This window comes from Zootoca vivipara, chromosome 9, assembly GCF_965207765.1.
Source record: "Zootoca vivipara chromosome 9, rZooViv2.hap1.1, whole genome shotgun sequence".
Taxonomy (NCBI): domain Eukaryota; kingdom Metazoa; phylum Chordata; class Lepidosauria; order Squamata; family Lacertidae; genus Zootoca; species Zootoca vivipara.
This window is the reverse complement of record NC_142592.1, coordinates 8,855,026-8,875,253: the sequence shown is the minus strand read 5'-3', so window position 1 is coordinate 8,875,253 and position 20,228 is coordinate 8,855,026. Positions and strand designations below refer to the sequence as shown.

The 20,228-nt window shown below is 42.1% G+C and overlaps 1 protein-coding gene across 2 annotated transcripts in view; it reads right to left on the bottom strand.

Moving 5' to 3' along the window:
* Positions 1-20,228, bottom strand: part of GRAMD4 (GRAM domain containing 4) — a 94,372-nt gene that overhangs the window by 10,206 nt on the left and 63,938 nt on the right. The window contains exons 6-15 of one of the 2 annotated variants that reach the window (XM_088651805.1): positions 17,082-17,214; positions 15,735-15,760; positions 14,065-14,156; positions 12,421-12,512; positions 10,942-10,990; positions 8,513-8,584; positions 6,963-7,006; positions 6,752-6,861; positions 5,588-5,742; positions 3,187-3,204 (exon numbers count right to left, since the gene is read on the bottom strand). In XM_088651805.1, the coding sequence (XP_088507931.1) occupies positions 3,187-3,204; positions 5,588-5,742; positions 6,752-6,861; positions 6,963-7,006; positions 8,513-8,584; positions 10,942-10,990; positions 12,421-12,512; positions 14,065-14,156; positions 15,735-15,760; positions 17,082-17,214 (791 nt within the window). The remainder of the gene's footprint in view (positions 1-3,186; positions 3,205-5,587; positions 5,743-6,751; positions 6,862-6,962; positions 7,007-8,512; positions 8,585-10,941; positions 10,991-12,420; positions 12,513-14,064; positions 14,157-15,734; positions 15,761-17,081; positions 17,215-20,228) is intronic. The other variant, XM_035126853.3, reaches the window with a different exon arrangement.

Here is a 20,228-nt window from a genome sequence, read left to right as displayed (position 1 = left end):
TAAGCCACCCTGATTAAACGGGGCTGAACCGCAGGGTGTCATCGCAATAAATGATAAAAGATGTTCCCATGTGGTCTGCCGTCCTGGCCCTGGCGAGGAAGAGATCTGCTCAGCTTTTAATAAAATAAGATGTGTAATGGACCCTCAGGCCGCTATCTTGATGTTTGCTCGCATATTACGCCCTCAAATTCTAAGGAATATCAAAGTTTTGTTTAACCATTTGGCATCTTAGGCTGGCACAGTAACTCCCAATTAAGTAAATTCTGCTCGAATGTTTCAGTTACGCACTTTAAACCCTGCTGATTTCTTTGCTGCGCTGAGAGAGGGGTGGGGAATAGACATTCAATTCATCAACAACCTGACCATCTCAATTTGTCTGGACTGCACTCTTTAACACAAAGCTTTTTTAAAAAAAGTTCCAGTAGAATTGCAACTGAGAAATGAGAATATGGCAAATGCCAAATGCGTATTCCATGCCAAATCAAAAACCACAAAAACACCCTTCTTATTTTTAAAACATAACAAGTTCATGGTTAGCCCCCTCTACAAAAAAAAGTACGATACTGTACATGTCTTAGTTGTGGTTTGTGTGCTTATCGAACCTACCAAGGTACAAAATGACTAAAATTCACTTTGAATGGTCGGTGAGCCTTTTCTGTGGCACTTAATACCACTGTTATACCTTATTTTGAAAGAGACCAAAATTAGCTTTATTTTGATACCAAAAATAAGCCCAATGGGATGAAAAATAAGTGAAACAGGAGGTTTATTTCTAAATTGACGCAAAAATTGCATTAGCTTAAATCGCGCGAAAATTGAAAAATTTTAAAATTTCTCCTGCGCCCAATTTTGGACCCCCCAAAAATAATTTGAGTTTACCTCATAGGTACACAAAAAAAATTTGAAGAAAAACTTGAGTTGTGAAAGCAGTCTCGAGTATTAAAATCAGGTGATTTGGCATGGAATGACCCAAACACATTCCCCAGCAGCCATACTGGAGACACCTGGTCTACTACATTAGTCTACTACAATGTTGTTGTTGAATTGATTGATTGATTGATTGGTTGATTGGTTGCCCTTCGTCCTAAGGTCCTAGGGCAAGTTAAAACGATTAAAACGATCAAGAGCAGCTTAAATCAGGCTGCCATCATGGAAACAAGGTGGGTCCTCAAAACGCGTATCTCACCGATGCCAGATGTCAGGAGTAAACAAGTGTGTTTGGCTCCTTCCACATCATCATAAGGCATTTTCCAGAAGGCTCTGAAACCTTTCGGGCACTCCAACCCCTCACTATGGGTGTTGCGCACATGCACCCGCCAGACAACCGGAGCTCTGCAGTCCCAAAAATTGTCTGTTCCACCTTCCTCCCCTGCCCAGTGTCCCTCCTCTGGCATTTCTTGCTTGCATTTCAACTGCTTCCCTCTAGCTCTTCCTGGCAGCGGTATTTTTTTCCGGGGAAAAGGGGTGCTGGAACTCACCAAAACGCAGCCTCCCCCTGTTCTCTCAGAACGGCAAAGGCGCCCACCTGAGAGGGGCCGGGACTGAGTTCCGGCGAGTTCCACCTGAAAAAAGCCCTGTCCCCTAGATGCCAGTCGGAGAAGGAGAGGGAGTGAAAAAGCATGTGACCCTTAATTCTTGCTTCCTGCGTTGGGAATCTCTCGCTTGGCTCAACTGCTTGCTCAACAGCATGGTTTTTCCTCCCAAAATTGGAGGGCTTAACTACGAAGCAAAAACCTATAATGGGTGCAATTCAGAATGCTGATATTTCACGGTTCCAAATCCTGTACCCCAAGGACCACCTCTCTCCATATGAACCAACCTAGACCATGCGGTCATATTCTGAGGCATCATTTTCATGTGCCTCCTCCACAATAAGTCCAAAGTGGTTCCTCTTCTCCTGGGCCTTTGGTTAATTAAAAAAATCTATGGCCTTTTAAACTGGGTGGGGGGTATTGTTTTTGCTATGTGTGCAGAGAAGGGCAACCAAGATGATCTAGGACAGGGTTTCCCAAACTTGGGTCTCCAGCTACTGTTGGACTACAAGTCCCATCTTCTCTAGCTAGCAGGACCAGTGGTCAGGGAGGATGGGAGTTGTAGTTTGAAAACAGCTGGAGGCCCACGTTTGAGAGACCCTGATCTAGGGCCTGGAAACGAAGCCTTGTGAGGAACGGTTGAAGGAGCTGGGTATGTTTGGCCTGGAAAGGAAGAGTCTGAGATATGGAAGCCATCTTCAAATCTCTTGAGCTCGTTTTCTCCTTCTTCAAGTTGCTAGAAAGAAGATTCCGAGAAACTCCAGGAAGAACTTTCTGACCGTAAGAGCTGATCGTCAGTGGAACGGTCTCCTTCGGGAGGTTGTGGACTCTCCTTCCTTGGAGGTTTTTAAGCAGAGGTTGGATGGCCACCTGCCATGAATGCTTTAGCTGAGATTCCTGCACTACAGGCGGGTTAGACTAGATGACCCGTGGAATCCCTTCCAACTCTACAATTCTATGTATTTTTTGTGTTTTGATATTGCAAACTGCCCTGTGATCCTTGGACAAAAGGTGGCATAGACATTTATTTATTTAATAATAATAATAATAATAATAATGTAGAGAGCCTTCGGGTGTAGGATAGACTCTGCACTGAAGATGGTCACTTCCAACTCCTCATAGCTTCAGTGGTGGCCAAACTTGGCCCTCCAGCTGTTTTTTTTACTACAATTCCCATCATCCCTAGCTAACAGGACGAGTGGTCAGGGATGATGGGAATTGTAGTCCCAAAACAGCTTGATGGCCAAGTTTGGCCACCACTGCCATAGCTGGAGATCACATATCTGTCCCCAGTCTCCCTTACATAATTCTAACCGTCTGACTCTGAACATCCGAACAGGGTCCTTTCACTAGACAGCATTTAACAAGCACATCAAAACAACTCCTTTGACTAGATCTGGAAATATTTTTGCACACAATTAATTCAAGATCATTCAGCTAGCAGGAGCCACACTTACTATGCATTTCCAAGAAACTTCAAATCAAAACCAAGCCATTTAATATACGCAACACACACACACACACACATACAAAATAACTGTTAACTAAATACACAAGCTTACGCACACACGCACACACACAAAAGGCATCAGCTCATTATGAACACAAATGATCCAATTGAAAGAAAGTAAGTGTTGCACGCTAAGATCCATACCTTTTCATGCCCTGACAGCTAGCAGGAAAGGAAAAAACAAACAAACACAAATGTGACAGTGACAAAAGAAAAAAGCGAAATCTATTTAACTGTATAATATACAGAATAAAAAACATGAACTGAGTGAAGTTGCAAGGTTGTACATTCCAAAAGACTACACACAATGATTGCAATCTTAAACAAAAAGAAAAAGAAATCACTCCAAAGTTATCAGTGGTTAGAGCACATCTCTTCAATCCATTAAAATTAAATTAGCCCTAACTAGATTTTCCATTTCTGGCTCTTAATCTGTTTAACAGTGGGTGTAAGTTTGCACTTCATTTTGTTTATAATTTGGTATTAGCTGAGAAAAGTATGACAGAAGGTTAATTTGGTGTAATGTAGATAATGAGTTCTCCATAGATTCCTTTGATAGACCAAACAAAAGAATATATGCATATGGGCAGAGCAGCTCAACTGAAGAAAAGCTGAACGTTCAGAAAAAGAGTGCAATACAGCCCCCCCCCCAATGACTGTACCACGTAAAATTATGGGTGGGGAAAACAGTTCAAGGGTCTGTCAGATCAAAAGTGTCACTGGGATGTAAATCGCTTGCACCGTTGGGAAATTCAGGGAGAAGACTCTGAATGAAGCGCTAGGCACTCCAGATGCAGGAAAATGCGGAATTCTTTAGGGTAGGGATGGAGAACTGGATCCAGCCAGATTCCATGGGCCATTTTTACATGTGATGTCAGGCGATTCCAAGACACGGCAGCTGTCTACTTGCTCCATCTGGTATGCAGGCTGAGACCCTACCTGCTCATGGACTGTCTCGCCAGAGTGGTGCATGCTCTAGTCATCTCCCGCTTGGGCTATTGCAATGCGCTCTACGTAGGGCTACGTTTGAAGGAGACCCAGAATGCGGCAGCTAGTCTGGTGACTGGGAGCGGCTGCCGAGGCCACATAACACCAATCCTGAAATACCTACATTGGCTCCCAGTACATTTCCAAGCACAATTCAAAGTGTTGGTGCTGACCGTTAAAGCCCTAAACAGCCTCGGCTCAGTATACCTGAAGGAGCGTCTCCACCCCCATCGTTCAGCCGGGTCACGGAGGTCCAGCTCTGAGGGCCTTCTGGCGGTTCCCTCACTGCAAGATGTGAGGTTACATGAAACCAATCAGAGGGCCTTCTCAGTAGTGGCGCCCACCCTGTGGAACACCCTCCCATCAGATGTCAAGGGAAAAAACACTATCTGACTTTTAGAAGAAGACCCTGTCTTCTAAAACAGGGCTGAAGGCAGCCATGTTTAGGGAAGTTTTTAATGTTTGATGGTTTATTGTATTTTTAATATTTTATTGGAAGCCACCCAGAATGGCTGGGGAAACCCAGTCAGATGGGCAGGGCATTAATAATAATAATAATAATAATAATAATAATAATAATAATAATATATTATTATTATTATTATTATTATTATTAAAGATTATTAATATTATTATTAAGGAAGATTCTTCTTTGAGTTGAGATGCAAAGGAAGAACCTGGTTGCCTTTTACTGAAAAAGAGCAGGCCACGTTTTTCTCTTCTGCAATCTTAGCATTGTGGCGCTTATCCGCACTAAGTTTAAACACCTGCCTGCTCTTAGACCGCAAGTGACAGCAGGCAGAGGTTTATCTCAAATCTCAGTGCTAAGCACCACAGCGCTAAGATCAGGGACAAGAGAGCCTTTATCTCAGATCTTAGCACTGATATAAGAAATGACCACTCTCTGAGGTTCCCCACAGCTGCTATGTTTTCAAAATAAGACAACCTGTAATCTGATTGGTAAAATTCTGACAGGGCTGCTGCTGTATCTCTTATTATTATTATTATTATTATTATTATTATTATTATTAAGTCTGCCATTAACCGTTGGTGTGGCAATGGCTGTGGGCAAGATCAGAATTACTGAGGATGTCTACAATTGCTAAGGACTTGATGGGGATTATATTTGCTGTGTTATATTGTCACAACTGAGTGAGACTGGGATAGCAACTGCCAGTGTGGTGTAGTGGTTAAGAGCGGTGGACTCGTAATCTGATGAACCGGGTTCGCGTCTCCGCTCCTCCACATGCAGCTGCTGGGTGACCTTGGGCTAGTCACACTTCTTCGAAGTCTCTCAGCCCCACTCACCTCACAGAGTTGGATTAGATGACCCTTGGGGTTTAGAACGTTTTGTTCTGGAGCACCCAATATCTACATTTACGGGGCCTTCTGTTTTTTAAGTGGGAGAGGTGTCAACTATCAAATCCAACCGGTATGTTGGGTCCACAGCCTTAGAAGCCAGCCAGCCAGCCCCTCTATGTGCTCTAGTCACTGAAGTCCAATGGATATTGTTTGGTTACGTGAAAACAAAACACACAAAAAATCAAACTCTATTTACCCGTCTTGATACTGTAGCATTAGCTCTCTCTTTGAGCTGGGGATCTGTGGGCAGGTTTAACCATATGATATAAGGGGTATCGTACTTTGCTCGTAGCCTCGGACACCGCTTGAAGACAAAGTCGATAAGGAAAAATTTGATTCCTGCATAAAGTCCTATGTAATTGGAAAGACCAAAGAAAGAAAGAAAGAAAGAAAGAAAGAAAGAAAGAAAGAAAGAAAGAAAGAAAGAAAGAAAGAAAGAAAGAAAGAATCAGTGAAATATCAGCTTAACCGGAATTGTGCTACCTATATAGTCACCGTACAACCAAAACGAAGATACTTCGACCCTTGAACAGAAGGCCAGAAACTATAAAGTCTACAAGAGTTTAAACTGTATTCCTTACAATGTTATGACCAGCCTTGGGTAGGCAAAAAACCCCAAACATTAAATGAAATTACCAGCTGCCCTCTAACAGGCCCTATCGCTTAAGGTTTGGACATTGCTGTGTTCTGTATGCTAGCATTTTCTGTGCTGTAAGGTTGTTTATATGGCCGGCTTAATGATTTTATGCTTTAATTTTATTTGTCCGCCATATTGAGAGGATGGTTCTAGAAGCATTTAAAATAAATTATTCTCAGAAGGGGTTATATCCATCTTTGGGACGTGGGTGGCGCTGTGGTCTAAACCACTGAGCCTCTTGGGCTTGCCGATCGGAAGGTCGGCAGTTCGAATCCCCGCGATGGGGTGAGCTCCTGTTGCTCTGACCCAGCTCCTGCCAACCTAGCAGTTCGAAAGCATGTCAAAGTGCAAGTAGATAAATAGGTACCACTCCGGTGGGGCGTTTCTGTGCGCTCTGGTTTCCGTTACGGTGTCACATTGCACCAGAAGCGGTTTAGTCACGCTGGCCACATGACCCAGAAAGCTGTCTATGGACCAACGCCGGCTTCCTCGGCCTGAAAAGCGAGATGACCGCCGCAACTCCATAGTCAAATTTGACTGGACGCAACCGTCCAGGGGTCCTTTACCTTTCATTTGTACCTTACATCCATCTCCAAGCAAGCCTGGCACCGTGCAAGTATTTTTTGAAGCATGCCCAATTAATGGCTCATAATGGAAACATGGCTCCTGGTCAAGCTAGATGTGAGCTTCCAAGACTACAGAGAGCGGCAATAAAAGTTTTACCCATTGAAAGGCCGATGATCCTGTATGGAATACAGCAGGATGCTATAAACGCCGCCCACAGAGCAATGTACAGCTTTTGCGTAACTTCGGGCTGCACCCACATAAACAAGCTGTGAAAGGGAAAAGGAACAGAGAAAGAAGTGAGACATCTTGGCACTTTGTTCTCTCCCCCCGTTCAAATACGCTGAAAATAAATACATTTAAAACTCACTTTTTGATTTTTTCCAGTATGTCTGACATTTTGCCAAACAAATTCTGCAAATTGAAAGAGGAAGGGAATGTCAGCTCGGAATATATTGCAGTGCAACTTAAGCTAAAGTTCTATTCTAGATATAAAGCCATTGTTTTAAATAAAAAAAAATTCAGTTCCATCTCATTGCAAAGGAGGAAGAGAATCTTTATTCCAGTCACAAGTACAACACTCATAAATTCTTCACATTCCGGAAATTGCTGCATTAATTACAGATTGCCCAGTGGACAGAATTGCAAATCCTGTGTAAAAAGGTTGCTGATTTGAGAACGTAGAAAACATTTACACTAAGGTTGAACTGCTTTTTTCAAATTTTATTTATAATTTTTTTTGGTTTTACAAAGTTTGCACATTTACCAAAATATCAACCATACATTTGGCATCAACTTCCTCTTCCATGGTTCATTTTAGTTACCCTTTTCTGCTGCATATTCCAATTAAACCTTATTATTTCTTTTTCCATTTTATATCAGTTTTCTTTATGCTGCTGAATTTATTCTAACCCTGCTAATGTATTTGTTGTCGTTTAGTCGTTTAGTCGTGTCCGACTCTTCGTGACCCCATGGACCATAGGACCCCATGGACCATAGAATTAATGTCTTTAATTCTGCATATTTCATATGCCATTTAACATTTTAAACTCTGTACAGTCTACGCATTGCAAGAGGCAATATTGTGGCATGGTCAAGAAGAAAAGAGTCGTTTGAAACTGATTTTTCTCATGGGCCAAGCTAACTCTCTTTAATGAGTTCAGGTGAGAGTCACCAAAAAGATTTGGGTTTAATTCTCAGTTCAGAAATAAAATTTACTGGCTGGCAGCCCCCAGTAGCTAAGAAATACATATACCGTACTTTTCCGTGTATAAGACGAGGGTTTTTTTACTCTAAAATTATGTTCAAAAATGTGCCTTGTCTTATACATGGATAGTGAATGTGGTGGAAGGATGATTGGCTACAGCTGCGAGCAGGAGGTTGTCCGCAACGTTTGTTGGCTGATAGGAGAGCTGCTTTGGATTGGCTGCCACTTCTCTAACTGGGTTGGTGATTGGCTTCTGCACCAAACACTGCTATGGATTGGCTGCCGCTGCCATGATTGGCAGCTGCTGTTCTGGAAAGCGTGCAATTGCTAGCTAGCGGACAGCTTTTCTCAGTTGGGTAAGAGATTTCTTTTGCTGGGGAAAGGTCTGTTTGCGATTGGCTGTTGCTGTGGCAAGTGGGCGATTTTCGGCAATCCCCCCCCCCAAAAAAAGCTGTGAAACTCTGGGCAATCCTCCGCAAAAAAAGCTCAACAACTCTTATACATGGGGGCATCTTATAGACGGAAAAGTATGGCAGATAGCAAAAGCTATCTAAGAAGCCTGCTGAGAAAGATGGTTGCACCTAGATTGGCACAGGCAAATATGGACCACAAAAAAACAGATCTGGGAGCTGACAAGAAAACTTGTGTTATGAACCGCCCTGAGATCTTACCCACAAATCCTTTCAATGGGAGGCGCCAGGGATTTACATTACCTGTGCTTTTTGTGCCACGTCCAGAACAAGCTGGAATTTTTCTGACACTGTTAGATCTTCTTTTGGAGGTTCCTGAAAGAAAGCCAGAAATGAGGCAACAAGAATTTTTACATGTCCTTCACCTTTTCAGCGACAAAAAGCTTAGGGCAGCAGATTTGTGGTAACACAATGACTATGATATGCCTGTGCTTGGGGCTCGCGTGACTGAATTTTCCGCCATGCAAGCATTCTCTCCCCATAAAGAACCAGATGTCCAGTTTTCTACAGAAATATTTTTTTAAAAACAATGGAAGTGCATTACATTATACAGACCACAAGCTTATAGTCTATACTCAAGACTAGGAACCTGTGGCCCTTCAAATGTGATTGGACTACAGCTGTCATAAACCCCAGTCACCTTGGCCAATGAATGACCAGGGATGAGGAGAGCAGGAATCCCGTCCCCCCAGGTGGGCGCCATTGTCTGGCACCTCTCAGGTGGGCGCCATTGCCATTCTAAGAGAACAAAGGAGGTGTTCATAGTGAGTTCGGGCTTAGTGAGTTCATAGTGTTCATAGTGAGTTCGGGCATAGTGAGTTCGGGCACCTCTTTTTCTAGAAAAATATCACTGAATGAGAGTTGTGGATTGGCGGGAACTGGAATGCTGAAGGTCTAGCCCATCCCTGGGCTAGACACAAGTAAGAATTTGGCCTATGTCAGCCAAAGATCCCAAAGAAAAATCTGGATACAGTGGTACCTTGGTTTAAGTTCAGTTTAGTTTATGAGCAACTTGGACTAAGAATGCTGCGAACCCAGAAGTAGGTGTTTTTGTTTGTGAACTTTGCCTTAGAAGCAGAACATGTTTCGTTTCCTGTTGAGTGTATTCCATTTGTAAAATTGAGTCCCCCCACTGCTATGGGAAAGCACGCCTTGGTTTAAGAATAGACTTTAAGTTCGTAAACCAAGGTACCACTGTATAGTAGATGGAGATACTAGTGATACTAAATATTGGTAAAGAAGTTACTTGAGAGGATATGAAGAGGAAGAAAACACTTCCCTCTGCTAAGCGGCCATTTGGGTGTTATAGCAGGATTAAAGAGACAGAGGAACTTTGTTGCAGGTAAACTGCATTTAGTTGCATGACTGAGCTTTTGGCTCAGAATGAAGTTTTGTTCCATATTCAATTAACCCATTTATTGTTATGTCCAAACACAGACAAGCTGTGGTTTGTCTTAACTAGGATTGGCTGAAATGAGCCACCTTTAAACTGTGATCTCGGTGTCTAGAAACTGTGGTTTTGGGAATTATGTGAAGTAAATAGATGTATGAGAGATTTGAAATCGTAAGGAATTTTTAATAATGAATTGGAAATTGCTAAAGATAAAGGAGAAATGAACCGCAGATCGAGGGAACTCGAGGAAGTCCCTACATGCAATGTTAAAAGAAAAGGATTGTGTATTTGGATTTTTGTGTTATTTTTTATTGTTATGTTATTGTGTTTTATTGTGCTTTATTGTGTTTTATTGTGTTGTTTGTTTTTTGTTGTTTTTGTTGTAAAATCAATAAAAAATTATTTTTAAAAAATAAAATAAACTGTGATCTCAACTTTCCCGTAAAAGATAAATAATACAAAGCAGGTTTAATTAGGGTGCAATGCTAAACTATGGTTCTATCAAAAACAGAAAGAAACCTTCCAATTTCATCATGGCCCCTCCAAAGCAGGATGGGCAAAGCACAGAAGTGTGAGGGCCATTCATGTAACACTTAAGTAGAATTTAAAGATACAACCAGGCCGCTAAGTTTTAATATATAAACAAGGGGGTGGCTAGGCTTTTATGGCCTGAGGACGACATACAGCGATACCTTGGTTTACAACCATAATCCGTTCCGGAGGTCCGGTTGTCAACCAAAACAGGTTGTAACCCAAGGCGCGCTTTCGCCAATGGGACTTCCAAAAAATAAAAAAAAATTGGTTGTAATCCCAAAAAGATGGGTTGTAATCCAAAGAAAAGGGACACACACTTCAGGGTTTGACGTGGTTGTAATCCAAAATGGTTGCAAACCAAGGTATCACTGTACATTCTTCACCGACCCTTCAAGGGCCACGTATCAGGATGGGCATTCACCTGCATTTTGTCTACTTTTTTTTTAAAAGGGTCACTGCCAAATTCCACGGGCTCTTGGCTGAGGGCAGCAAAGTTTGCTTGGAGAGCTGCATCAGGGGAATTAGCCACCCCTGTTATATTCAGAATAAAGAAGCTCTGTGAAACTATTTAAAAGCCCTTTTCTCATGCCTTCAATGGTGTGTTGCTAAGTGTAATATTTGGGTTTTTAATGACAAGCATAAAAGGAAGTTTGAGGCCCCTAATACTAAACATAAAAATCTGGTAGAGTCAATTATTACAATGAACAAAATAGATAAAACGTATCTCAGAATTATTTGGACTTACAATGGGCTCAGAAACTTCAGGCACAATACTCCACTGTATTCTCCACCCTCTAAAAATAAAAATAAAAAATGCGTTAATTAATCAGAAAGACTAGCTTTTCCATAAGGCTCAGTTAACAGAGTAAAAGTAATGTTTTTAAAAAAGCAACTCGTGTGGGTAGCAGACATCTTTTCAGATCTATTTTAATTATCTCCCCCAAATGCAACCACCCAGTTTGTGTCAATGCAGCCTTACAGACTCATACGGTCTTGAATATTCAAAAGACTGCCATAGATCACAAGTATGTAAATAATGCTTATGTTTGTTCTTAACCAACCAAACACCCTATCAACCGTACAAAGCCATAATTAACATTAAAAAAAAACCCACACTCATCAATCCTTTGACAATCGACAGTAATTATGGCATTGCAAGATTGTTCCTGCACAAATAATATCCATTCTGTGTAGATTACTGCATTTGGCTTTTTAATTAGGGATTAGCATTATGCTGGTTGTTAACAAAAAAAAATATGATACTTGGCATTTTAGCCTTCCTGCATGCAAATAAAACTAGCCCACTTCACAGGAGGGGACTTTCATCGGTACAAAGTTCATCAGGAGCACAATGCTGGGTCCTGAGGCTGTGGAAGCTTTTTTTTTTTTTTTGCAAACGCCCACATGGAACTGGAAACTCTGCAGGAGTTCCCTTCTGCAGACATCACCTTCTCCAGAGGTGGAGAAGACATGCAACAATGGAGGTGGAGACAGCAGCACCGTCTCAATGCCCTGTTATCTACTCATGGGGCTCCTTAAGCACGACAAACGTCTGAAGAGGGCTTCAGGGAATCAGTGAACAGGATGAATGTGCTTGCTGAAGCTGAAGCAATTTCAGTTCCAGCACAAGGTTATTATACCTGTGTTGATGTAAGAATCTGATGGCACACAGGCAGAAACTGTCATGTTCAGTTACCATGGGTAACAGAACTTTGAAATGAGTAGATTTGCATTGTCACTTTTCCTGGTTTAAGAATAATGCTCTGGGTGGGGTTATTTACTTGTCTCCAAAATCAGCGTTTTGTAGAGTTCCTTTCCCTCTGTTACAACCTGTGGAGGAGCTGCAGTTGTGCCAAATTGCTTCTCTCTAGGAAGTCTGGCAGATGATATAGAACCACATAAGAGTTGGAAGGAAGTACGAGGACCATCTAATCCAGGCATCCCCAAACTTCGGCCCTCCAGATGTTTTGGCCTACAATTCCCATGATCCCTAGCTAACAGGACCAGTGGTCGGGGAAGATGGGAATTGTAGTCCAAAACATCTGGAGGGCCGAAGTTTGGGGGTGCCTGATCTAATCCAGTATTTCCCAAACTTGGGTCTCCAGCTGTTTTTGGACTATAACTCCCATCATCAGAAGGACCACGGGTCAGGGATGATTAGAATCGTAGTCCCAAAACAAGTGACAAACTGAAACCACAATACAGAAGAAAATTGTGTGATTACCTGGCTATGAGGTAATTTAAGGATAACCTCAAAATTGCTAAAAATAAGAACATAGGAATGGCCCAGCCATGCCATACAGCATTCATGTAGATCTATAGTCAGAAGAAGAAAAAAGGAAAATTACAAAGGAAATAATAATGATGCTTTCATGCAATACCCATGCAGAAAACAATCTCCCAGGACACCTGTATTGATTTGAGATGAATCAGGCTCTCTTACATTGCAATTCTATGCATATTTACCTGGAAATGAGTCCAGCTATGTTCAATGGCAGGCACCCCCAAACTTCAGCCCTCCGGATGTTTTTGACTACAATTCCCATCTTCCCCAACCACTGGTCCTGTTAGCTAGGGATCATGGGAGTTGTAGGCCAAAACATCTGGAGGGGCCGCAGTTTGGGGATGCCTGTTCAATGGGGTTTACTCCCAGGTAAACATGTATAGGAGAGATGAGGAACTTGTAGTGCAACAGAATCTTCAGAGCCCTAATTCCAATCCTGTCTGGTTGGGGTTCAGCTGGAGTCTGAAAGGCTACAGGTTCCCATCAAATCAATTTATACTTTTGAACTGGCATCAACGCTCTGAAATCATGCAGATGGCCAAACATTTTCACTTGGAAGGCCCACCCCCCCACCCCCAGTATTATACTGACCTATGAAGTGACACTCTTGTTTTTTTCCCATTCTGCTATTAATGCCCCTTGAAGAAAATGCGGGTTCTTGACATTCTTCCAGCTTCCACGGCAACAAGCTCTCCTCACAAGCAGGCCCAGAACGGCTGCTCATATCATGAAATGCTATGCCCTACACAACAATTTATCATCTCAACATCTCCCTTGCTTCACTGAACTAATATTCTCAGTGTATTTTGAGGTCTGTGCTTACTTAAAGGATTCTGCACAAAAACCGTGCAATTCGGCTTTGCTTGAACAATGGAGTACAAGTGAGAATTGCAGATTAAAACTAGTTGCATTAACCTGGTATGTATAAGAGGCAGCTACCCTTGAAATACTCTCCCAGATATGTTAGGTTTCTAGGAGCAGGATAGTATTTTTGTTTTTGAGAGACACATTATTCTATCAAGAGGCACAACTTGGCAGGAGACCCAATATGACTCTGCAAACTCTTAACTCTGTGCCAATCCATACCCCAAACCCACATTTATAGTGTATTTGAAACAGGGTAAACCAGCCCAGGTGGTATTCTCCATAAAAGCTCTTTGTTAAAGTGGAAGACTCTGCTCGCTCTATATTATCACCCCCATCGTGTTCCTTTAACGGATGTTAAGAGATGCTGTTACAGTAATCTGGCGAACTAGACACTACAAATGAGCCAGAACAGCGAACGGGTAAAAAGAGTGTATCTTTTAAAAACTGGCAAGCATTTACAAACAGCGAAACTTTTGCAACTCTACACAACCGACACTCCAACAGGCCTGCTTGGTGTCACAACATACGGCACTGTAATGCTGATTTATGTATGTCATTCTTCCCAGCCCTGCGGGTGTTGTTGACTTCCAGGATTTGTATTTTATCAAGCCAGCTTTAAGATTTAGAATTGGGTAGAGTTGCTTCCCCACCCCCACCCCAATAAACTGAGCAAAGGTCATGTCTGTAAGTTCGCCTGAACAAGAAAGGACAACTTACAATAAAGGCAATAGCAGAAGTATAGATAGAATACCAGTCTGATAAGGCAGATAGATTCTTCACAAAATTTGTGACAGGTTTGGCACCTCTCTCTAGGCAGAAGAGAAAATAAACATACTCTAAGCACACAGCAATGTTTCCAAAGACATAATACGATGACTCTGAATTGGAAAGGGGCGATGGGACCCCCCCCCCTACGGCCCCAATAGTTGGTGCCTGAACTTTTCAACATCTCTTTCCCTTGGGATTACAAGCAGAAGCGGTGTGTGTCACTGACTTAGAATGTTTCCACAGATAAGCGGTGTATCTTGTTATTAAACACACTCTCCCATAGTCCTTATTTAGGCAAGGCATCTCACGGTTTCTAGGAATTCAGGAAGCTAAGAGCTAATTCACGCACGCATCTGCATCACTCGAGTTATCGCTCTGCGAGCAGCTGCTGTATACGCAAACAGCCTCCCTGGGAAGTATCGCACTCGTCAAGGTGAAATAAGGCCGTGCCAGTGGTGTTTTTGATCAGTTTCCTACATGCAAATCACACCTTCGTGTTTTCCAGAGATGAATCTGCGCCTACGAAGCTGCCTTCAGACTGCACCATAATTTAGGAAAGGAATGGCACAGTAGCAAAGTATCATTTTGCAAGAGGCCAAAGGCAGCTCAAAGGATGAACAGGATTGCAACCACACATCCGGGTTAGCCCAACCACATCTCCATGCCTGTATTAAAAGGGGATATTACAAACAAGGGCAAAGGCTGCATTCTTGCCATTCTTGTGGTGTGAGATGCCTCCGTGTGGGGCCTGCAGAATTTCAGATTAATCTTAAGCAACTCTAATTCTCGTATACTAAAAAAAAAACAACCCACAAACATTTGACTTGCGGAACTGGTCCAGCTCCATTTGCCCGATAAGGAGCTTTATAAAACTAGCCTGAAGCCAGCACAGAAATCAACTCAGTGTGATCATTTTGGAATTGAAAAATAAACAATGAGCCTTAATGGCTTGGCAAACAGTAACAGAGTTATTTAACGATGGAACACTTGATTAATTAAACTATGTTCCATAGTTAAGAGTCATTGGGCAGAACAAATCAGAACAAGATCGCTGCTCCCTCTTCACCAGGCCCCTCGGCTCTTGTTGGTTTGGTCACTTCTTAACTCAGTTTCCCATGACAGCCAAACCGTGAAACTGTGGTTTAATAGCTCCTTACAAGCTAGGCTAAACCATGGTTCACTGACTCAAAAGCATGACGTCTGAATTGGGCCTATGAGTCAAATTATCACTCTAGTTGTCAGATAAATATATCCAAGAGAGTTCAAGCTTCTATTTCTGTTCAACAGAGCACAACAATAAGCTACTATTGGGAAAACGTTAAGTTTTAGGGATTAGCTTGAGAGCTATTTTAAATTAGACAATTAATTAATCCTGTGAATAGATACACTGCAACAAATGAATATTCGCATCATGTCACATCATGCTTTTTACATTTTAGATTTCTGTAACTTTGAATATTAGTAATATACTTTATCTAATTCCATGTTATATGTGACACTGAGGTAACAAAATTATACGGATTTTATTGCTGCAAGATCCACATAAATATTTCTCAACACTGTATTTTATATACAAATGACATATATATATATACGTAAGAACAATGTTAGATACTTACTTAATCGTCTCATATTTTCCGTGAGCCTGGAAAATGAATAGTAGATCATACGATATGTTATCTTTGAAGGACAAACCTATTTCTGCTACTATTATTCAACACAGATTATTCAAAAATTGTGTGTGTTGCGTCAGAACTTCGGCACATATATTTTTATTAAATTTCAATGCCACCCTTCACCTGAAGATCACTGGGCAGTTCACAACATAAAAATACAAAATGAGAACACAAAATACATTTAAAAAGAATGAAAACAAAAACAAATAACCCTCCTCCCACAAACATGTTAAAAAAGGACATAGAATGCTAATCAGCCAAAGTAAAGGGGCTGGTTAAAAATAAATGTTTTGGTCTGATGCCTAAAAACATGCAATGAAGGTGCCAGGCAAGTCTCCCTGGGGAGAGAATTCCACAAGCAAGGAGCCACCACAGAAAAGTCTTGTTCTCATGAGCATATGACACCAATCCTGGTCCGACTGCACTGGCCACCCATTAGTTTCTGGGCCCATTGCAAAGTGCCGAATTCAACCTATAAAACGGATCAGGACCGCAATACCTTAAGGACCAGTCTCTCCCCATATATGAATCAGCTCAGACCCTGCAATCACACCTGAGGTCCTTTTTCGCGAGCCTCTTTCACAAGAAGCCTGGAGGCTTGTGGCCCGCCCTGAAATCTATTAGTATAGGGCAGTTTGCCAATAATAAATAACAGTACAGTAACACAAAGACGGACCTTTTCTGCGGTAGCTCCCCGCTTGTTGAATGAGGCACACCTGGCACCTTTGTTACATATCTTTAGGTGCCACGCAAAAACATTCCTCTTCTTCCAGGCCACTTAAGCAATCTATGGACTTTTAAACTGTGGGGCTTTTATTTTTTGTTTGCTTGTTATTATGATTTTTGTGATATTTTTTTTTTTACTGTAAAGCATCCTGTGATCCTCAGATGAAGGGCAGAATATAAATTTACCAGTAATTTAAAAAAAATTAAATTACAATGGCTAGAGCAATTTATGCACACTAGAAAATCATTAAAATAAGTCACCTAGGTAAGTTTCACAGCTATCCTACTGAGTGTTCCCCACCCCCACCCCGAAGTTGGATTTCCCGAGCTCTTAAAAACAGCGGAATATGGAAAACATGAGAGGGCAATACGGTACTTTCTTCTCAATTTTGTGCAGATACCCCATAAAGGGTGAGTCCAGAATCACGGCTACTCCAGTTAATTCCCAGAGTGGAAGCAGCCTCTAACCCTTTAGCAATTGTCCCTGCTAATGTGCTTTTTTAGCAGATGCTATCATTCAAATATTTTTTCTTTTAAAAAAACTGATATTCCTGTGTGACTTACCTTCTAGCACTAAGTGGTTCTTCTGTTTCAACTGTGTTTTCTTCAGGCTGAAACCTGAAGTCTTCAATATATTCCCCAAATTTGTCATAGACCCACTTCTGAACCCGTGAACACATCATGTTGCTGCGTTTATCTGGCGATAAAAAACACCAACGTTTTAGTTACTTCTAAGAGGTTAGTTGAGAACAACATATGCAAGCTAAAGCAGCCATATTAACAGGTCTTCACTGTGATACGATGCCCTAGAGCAGAGGTAGCCAATGGGGTGCACTCAAGGTGTTGCTGGACTACAATTCCCATCAGCCCCAACTCCCATCAGCCCCAACCTGCATGGCCAATGGTCATGGATAAAGGGGGTTGTAGTCCAATAAGATACGGAGGGGCGCTACAGATTCCCCATCCCTGCTCTAGGGATTGAACTTTTCCATCGATGGAAGGTTTGGTCATATGATCTCTCATGAGAAACTGATCCCACCCATGGCTAAATGCATTCACACACACACACACACACACAGGCCAAAGAAGATTGGCAGATCAAGTTGGTGGACTACGCCGAAATGGCGAAATTAACTGGGAAGCTCAGGAACAAAGAAGACGAGAAATTTAAAAAAGAATGGGAAATGATTATAATATACCGTATTTTTCCATGTATAAGATGATGCTTTTTGCTTTTAAAAAGGCAAAAATTGGGTGTCATCTTATACATGGCTAGTGAATGCAGAGCAGGGATGTGCGATTAATGGCAGCAGCAAGCAGGATATTGGCAGCGGTGATTGGGTGGCTGCCTGGTGGCTGCCGCAAGGCCTGCTGGCAAGTGGCTGTGGCAATTGGGCAAGCGATTGGCAGCTGCGGCAAGTGGGCGGGTGGGCTGTTGGTGACGGCGAGTGGGCAGACAATTGGCGGCTGCGGTGAGGTGTGTGATCGGCAGTGGCTCTGGCAAGCAATCGGCAGTGGCGGGCAGGCGAGTGAGCGATTGGCGAAAGTGGCCTCCCCACCCCAAAAAAGCTAAACAACTTAATTTCTTAATTTTGGGTTAAATAAATAGGGGGCATCTTCTGCATAGGGGCGTCTTATACATGGAAAAATATGGTATATACAGAATCACTGTAAACAGGTTAAAACATTAGCAGGATTCTAAATACACTTGTAATGTAATAGAAACTACAGATAATTTAGGATGATGAAAACTTTGGAGAAGTACTGTTATGCAGATGGAAGTAAGGGGACCCCTGGATGGGATGGGGGACAGTCAGGCGATTCAGAACAATCTCCATACAGTGGTACCTTAACGTACGAAAGCGATCCGTTCCGCGGTGCTCTTCGTAAGTCTAAGTCTTCAGTTGCCGAAGCGCCTGTTGCACGAAGCGCAATTTTGCACTTCTCTGCATGCACCGACCGCGCGCGCTGCTTCTGCGCAGGCGCAGAACGTACGCACGGCGAAAAGACTTCCGGGTTTGTCGACTTCGGAAGTCGAAACCTTCAGAAGTCGAGTCGTTCGGATGTCGAGGTACCACTGTATGTGAATGTGTAAATTTTGATGACAATTTATTCTCATTTATTTATTTATTCTCTCTTGTTTATTTATTTATTCATTCATTTTGATGTAAATTTATTCTCTTTCTTCTTTTCTTATTTATTTTTGAATACCAAATTTAAAAAATTATTTGGAAAAAACCTACAGTCTATCTATCCATCCATCTGAATCCTAGAGACTCATCAGCAGCAGTAGCCTAGGGGCAGTTTTCAAAGAAGAACCTGTCCCACAGACAAGTTAGCCAAATAGTTGGCAAAATTGTGCCCTACCAGCCTCAGATCCTGGCATCTTGCCAGAGTTTCGAGAGACGCTTCTGTGATCCTGAAGGCAGTCTTAAAAATATGCCTCTAAACCAGGCATGTCCAACAGGTAGATTGTGATCTACCGGTAGATCCCTGGACGTCTGCAGTAGATCACTGGTAGATCACTTGCTCCCCCCAAAGAAGCTGAACAACTGTGGCTGTCCTAAAAAAAGCTCAACATCTTTGCCCTGCACCCCTAAAATGACCTGAACCACAAAAAACAGGGCTTTCCTTCCTAAAAAAAAAGTTCAAAGTCGCTTTCTTCCCGAAAGAAGCTCTTTTACAAATTTTATGTGAACCCCCCAAAACAGGGCTTTCCTTCTTTAAAAAAAGCTCAACAGCTTTAACCTGAATCCCAAAAGGGGGTAGATCACTGCCACTTTTTAAATTCTATGAGTAGATCGCAGTCTCTTGGAAGTTGGCCACCCCTGCTCTAAACCTATCGATGAGTTAGATTTCCCAGAATGCAAAAGAGGCACAAATGTAGAGTACAATGCCATGGGGATTTCTCTAATCCGGTTCCATTTACAGCACCAATGAAAAGAGCCCACAAGGCAGCGTATTATATGAAAGCACACTGGTAAACTGGGAGAGAGCACCCTGCTTTGCAGGCATGCCTAGCAGGGTCAATACAGATTTCAGGAGAAACCATGGTTTGTGATAGCTTTTAGAACCAAAACCCAAATGGTTTAGGGTGGTGTGCCTACATTCCTTGTGCCTTTCTAGCACAGAGCTTCGTATGTTCACTCCCATCTCCACGGCACAGCAGTTTCCGAAGTCTGAGTTACGACTATGAAAACAACTTCTCTACTGTTACCATAAACTGCAGCTTGCAAAACATTGTTCTGACTCTTGAAACAGAGTTTGTCAATGTAAACATCATGAGAAACCATGGTTTGATTTCCTTAACCATGGTTTGGTGTGATGTCTGAATTGAACCTCTGGGTGGCACAACGCACTTGTCTTGAAGCAGTCAAAACGAACATGATTCCATGGTATGAAATATCCTGCTTTCGCTTTTATTTTAATGCATATCAAATTTAAACCGTAAAATTGGAAGTTGCAAAGAATGTTTTCACCTTCATCACACCAAAGCAAGCCACCTCATAAAAGTTTCAGGCGCAATCTATTTTTTCCTATACTTTCAGATTTGATTTTAGAGAGCACAGTAGGCAAGGAAAAGGGTTTTGTTCCAAAAGCAGTGGGAACATATTTCCTTAAGGCTTGCATAACCAGTGTTTACAGAGAAAGCAAGTTCTAGAGAATAACACATTGAAAGATAGGAAAAACAAAAAAAGGGAGCAGCTGTAA